Genomic DNA, 5,683 nt, shown 5'->3' on the forward strand with positions numbered 1-5,683 from the left:
GTGTATTTAATAAGTGTTGTAAGCCTTTTAAGGCATATGGTATTCAATAAATGTTGGAGGCCAACTTGTGGCTAAACATGTATTTAATGTAAGGGTTTATTTAATTTTTAGCTTACTAGGCTGACTTGTGACTTAGTTGGGTATAAGTAAGGGGATCTTGTGGAGTTTTAAGATATAATATTCATCCATCTTGGAGAAGAGGATGTGGAAGAGGAGAAAAAATTGAAGAGCTAGTAGTTGAGGCTTGGGAAACAAGGAGATTTCTTGGTGGGCTTGCGAGGACAAGTTGAGATCTTCCTTGGAGGTTTCTACTAGAGTGTGGATCTAGACTATCTAGTGTTTGGGATTGGATCTTGAGAGATCTTGCAGAGTGATTTTTGTATTTGGCCCTAACTCAAAAGGCCTTACAATTGGGCACATTGCATGTAAACAATTGTTATATGAGTAAAAAGTTATGATTTGGAATCAAATCTTGCATTTGTGTTGTGTTTTAGTTGTATGGTTATTTGAAGGGATCTAGATTATGTCTAAGAGCAATACCCTCGATTTCTCACTACATCACTCTTCCTAGCACTCTATTATTAATAGGTAGGGCTTGCCTTAATCACCTAGAAATAGTCATAGTTTTTGTACACCCCCAACTCAAAACCCTCTCCATCATCCACTCGCTCATTAAACCTTAAAAGGAATAAGGCCTACAAAAAATTGAAAGTTGAAAAGAATGAGAAAATTAACCTGGTTGATTTGGAGGAAGAAAATGAAGGGGGTAGTAGAAGGTTTGCGAGACTTGCCAAAACATGGCTAAGTTTAAACAAAAATCTTGTAGGGACTAGGAGATTAATAAGGAAATGAAGTCAGAAACCAGTCATGGAGAAGAGAAGATATCAAAGAAGAGAGGAGGGAAGGATGATGATTTAGAGGGAATGGGGACTGAAGAAACTAGTTTGGCCTTGGAGGAGATTATGATTGTAAAAAAGAAGAAAGGAGTTAATCATGACACAACCCATGTGTCGGCTAGCTTCACTATTAACACAATTAATTTTACCTTTGGTGTAGTGTCTTCCCCGGGAAAGAAAAAGGAGGACTTGGCAATGATGGTGACTTCCCTTGTGTGTATGGACAACAAAATCAAGAAGATGGTTTCTACCAATCCCATGTTTTTTGATGTTAAAGCTATGGAGGTTGGGAATGGTAATTGTGCTGGTTTCTAGTAGTTGGCTAGTAGTTTCAAAGATCTTAAGTTGGAGATGGTGACCGTTAAAGAATAATTTGATGCTTTGAATGTGAGCTTCACACTCTTTCCAAATTTTTGCTCAAGGCGACTAATTGTATAATTGTTATTCTCCAACTCTTACAATAGGAGAATGAGGAGAACACTCTTGGGATAGTGGACTCTGCTAAGCTCAATACCTTCTTCACGAATGACTTGGCCAAGATCCTACTAACCAAGAAAGGGAAAGTGAAGGCCAATTTTTAGGCCTTGTGTTTTTTTCAAGTTGTTAGGCCTTAGAGACTATTTAATTTTAATGTTTAAATACTATAGTAGATTTGATGGTAGATGTGTGGTAAGTTTTATTTATTTATTTTTATTTGTAAGTGTATGCAGATTGATAGACATTATGTTGATTTTGTGGTATTATGCTTTCCACTAGTGGTCTTAGTCATGCTACTAGTTGTTATGTGTATATGTATGCTTATAGTTGGGTGAGGATCATTGCTTAGCATACTATTTTTTTATGTTATTGGTAGAGTTGGTTGTTGGTAATCTTTTGCTATGATTGTGTTGTTAATGGTCTTACCATGATATTGTACTATGGGCCAACCTCATTATTTTAGCTTCTTTTAAGATAAAAACAATGTGATTTTCTAAATATTTGGAAATATACAGTATATGTCATCATGGTAATAAAATCATAGATGATATACATACAACAATTGAAAGGGAGAGAGTATTGGTGGAACAAAACATATTAATGATTATCAATGTCTACAAATTGCAAGAAGAAATGCCAACTACACATGATCACCTAAGTCTCAAGGGCATGACATACCAGACAAGTCGCTAGTGAGAGTGGCATATAGGAAAGAGAAAATGATGGTGAAAATGGGTATTGCCTATCAAGTAATCTGCATTGTAGATGCCAAGTGATAATAAATTTGGGCAAAACAGATTTTATCTAAAGCTGAAAATAAAAGTCTCATTATTATGAATGAATTTTTAATTATATAAAGTGATTGGTCCCATAAATAAATTAATATATAATTAAGTGTTTAGATGAAAAGATGTAAAAATATATTTTTTTTATTGTAGAAACAGTTGATAAAAAATAAAAAACTATTTTATTACAGTTTGACCTTTTGTATACATAAAAAAATTCTATAATGTTCATCTTAATTACTGGTAAGCTAGCACAATTCTTCTAAATACTGAGTAGACAGAAAAAGGACGAAAGTTTAAATTACTATTTCAGATCTTGAGATGGACCAAATTGCCTATAAGAACTACTGTAACCGTTCCACTAGATGTGTTGCCGACAGATATGAACAAAACCCAACTGTTCCAAACTAGCAATCTCCAGCCAATCAGTTCCAAATAATAGTGCTCGATTTCTTTCCTTATTACAAGTTGCATAGTTGTAACCAATCTAGTTAAATACGATTTACGATGGTGACACTGACGATGCCATTCCACTTGGTATAAAATTAATTTAAATATTGTTCTGATTTATTTAAATAGCATTCCCACTTCACGCTTGGCAGGAACCCACTCTCTTGAATAATAAACTGATCTTCTTGAAGAATTTATTATTATTTTTATCTTCTAATGAACCTTAAGCAGTTGTCACCGCTCTGACTTTGATGGTTAATTCGTTTCTAAATCTGAGTCTCTCCCGGTGAAATTTAAAAATTGGTTACTGGGTTGAAAATTTAAAACAAAATTTGAGAGGAAAAAAGGATTATATTTTCATCTCTAATTTGGCATTACAATTCAATTAGAATTTGCGAAACTCTCTGAAAACATCCCCTTTAGATGATACCCAGTTTGAGAGTTTAGATCGCATTCTATGCAGTGAAGTGGGTACAAACATGAATTTTAGCCGCTCCATATCTCAGTTATGTCTTGAAAACTAAGTAACAAGACATAATTACTAAGCCAATTGAAAATAACATGCAAAAGAGATTCAATTGACATTTACCTCCCAGAGTTTCCTCTATCAAATTGTTCTGTATCTCCAAAACATCATAAAAATTCTGTATTACTCGTTCATAATTTTTACTCCTCTTACCCCACTTAACTGCTCTCTGTAAAACTAAAACACCATCTCTTGCATTCACTTGGCAACCCATCATGTCCTCCAGTTGCAGACTAACCCCAGTCATCTGCGAACAGCTATCCTCTTTACCCACACAAACTGTGCCTTTAACCACAATATTACATGCTGCTAATTTTAAAGGCAAAGTATTATGACCAGGCAGAATGGATCCAAACCTAATTGTAAAACCATTATTAGAGCCCCAATTGTGCTTCTGTACTTCCAGAGGCCTCCAACTTGAGAGATTTACAGCGTCCTTTGTTCTTCTGTTGATGAGAATCCAACTGAGCCTCAGATTAGCTGAAAGTATGATTCGCTCTACATCTTTCTCCCCATTACTTGAAACTGAAAACAGAGTGCCATCAGAATTACAAGGAAGATCTATTACCAATGGGGACATTGTGGATGACCTGCAATCTATGATATCATCTTCACCTGGAATTTTCAGTACAACTTTGGAATAAACTGATTTATTATTGTAATGGATATCTACAACAGAGGCAAAAGCAGAGAGAGAAACTTCATCATTTTCATCCAATGGATCGAGACAATATTCTTGAGAGATATCGATGAGGGGAAAACAATCTGCATAGAACTTGTTGAACCCACCGAGGGAATAAATCAATTGTTTAACCTCATCGATTTTTGTTGAAGGCCAAAGTGAAGAACACGCATCCTCCCGTAGCCCTTGTTCCTTTACAACCGACCTCATATCAGAGCTGGAGCATTCTGCTCTTGCAAGAGTGGTGCCGTCCACTCTTTTTAAGATTTCTCTAACAATATCACTGCCCAGAGACATTCCTCTTACACTTAATATCCACTTCAAGTCTAATTTCTATGCCTGATTAGTTCTTAATAAATATAACATCTTTAATGAATACGGCCACGTGTGCATTACATCACTTGAGGATAATCGTTTTGTCCATGGAATTAGACAATCTAGATATCAGATTAATGTTTCCCCGCGTGAACAGACAGTCTTATGAATTGTCAAATCAGATTCTTTAGGTGAATATTTTGATTTTACCCAAAATGAATTCAATCGACAATCTAACTAGTCCCCTCCATGCATCTCTATCGAATTAACATCAACAGGTTCAAGTTTTTGTGAGAAATATATTAAAATTTAATTTAATGCTCACAATCTTAAACGTAAAATTTTACTCGGCACTTAAAAATTGCTCGGCACATGAAGGTGCCGAGTGCCAGTTTTACTCGGCACTTGATGGTGCCGAGTGGCTGGTTGCTCGGCACTTGATGGTGCCGAGTGACAGGCAACAGGTACCGAGTGAGCTTGGCACATAATAAAAAATGCACGGCAACAAATGCTTGGCACCAATGGATGTCGAGTGAGCTCAACTCACAAAGGAAATGCTCAGCACCTACAACAAAGTGAAGAAGATGCCGAGTGTTCTGTTCCAAACTGAAAATTTTATAACTTAGAGAAATTCAACGTGAATGCTTTCACCATTAAAATCAGAAAGCCAAAGCTTTAACCTTTCAAACAAACTTGTCAAATGCAATGAATAGAAGAGGAAGATAGATTCAAGTATGTTAGCTTGCTTTCCATTCAATCTTTCATTAAACTATTACACAATCTGAGAGCATTCGGCTTCAACCAGAAAACCCTAAAACAACCCTAAACTGGTAAAATTTCAAACTTCAATAAACTTTAAACCTGCAACTCTAATAGCTGCATACAATGGTGCCTGGAGCAATCACTATTTCAACAGGACAAATCCAAACAACAACTTACAGAGAGAACAAGGGAAACACGTGCAACTGCAGGCGCAAACTTCTTTTCTTCTTCCTTCTTCTACTCTGCTCTCCTTTGCAACTTCTGATCTGCTTGATCTCTTTGAATGAATGAATAAACATTCCTTTTGTCACATTTCATTTTTCCCCTCTTTTCTGATTTCAAAATCTCACCCACCGTATTTATGTTTTTTGTCTGTTCTGCTAGTCGTCAGGTGGTAGGTGGGCGTTTGGCTCCAGGGGCAAATGTCAACTGCCGTATTAAATATTCCAACACTCCCCCTTTGTCCTGAGCCAAAAAAAACAAGGATCACAATTGATCCACATTAACTACACTAAGACACTCTCTTAGGTGTACAAAAATTTCAATGCCTAAAGGATTAGTAAATATGTCTGCTAGCTGCTACCTAGAGCTGCAAAATTCCATCTTGATATTCTCATTCTCCACCAATTCTCTGATGAAGTGATATCTGATCTCTATATGTTTTCTTCTCCCATGGAAGACTGGATTCTTGGACAATGCAATTGATGAGATGTTGTCACAATAAATTGTGGTTCCATCCTCTTGCCTTTCATTCAAATATGTCAAGATCCTCCTTAGCCAAATTGCTTGA

The 5,683-nt window shown here is 36.1% G+C and overlaps 1 protein-coding gene across 1 annotated transcript; it reads right to left on the reverse strand.

Moving 5' to 3' along the window:
- Positions 1–3,044: 3,044 nt before the first annotated feature.
- Positions 3,045–4,113, reverse strand: LOC149531321 (putative F-box protein At2g36090). Its single transcript, XM_089811945.1, has one exon. It carries the CDS (start codon positions 4,111–4,113, stop codon positions 3,115–3,117), a length of 999 nt encoding a protein of 332 aa, XP_089668071.1. The 3' UTR covers positions 3,045–3,114.
- Positions 4,114–5,683: the final 1,570 nt, after the last annotated feature.

Source organism: Cupressus sempervirens, chromosome 11 (genome assembly GCF_028749045.1).
Source record: "Cupressus sempervirens isolate cs-2001-9-10 chromosome 11, ASM2874904v1, whole genome shotgun sequence".
NCBI lineage: Eukaryota > Viridiplantae > Streptophyta > Pinopsida > Cupressales > Cupressaceae > Cupressus > Cupressus sempervirens.

Excerpts from the sequence above, each read along its gene's own strand:
- LOC149531321 (XM_089811945.1), bottom strand. The coding sequence starts at position 4,113 with ATGTCTCTGGGCAGTGATATTGTTAGAGAAATCTTAAAAAGAGTGGAC.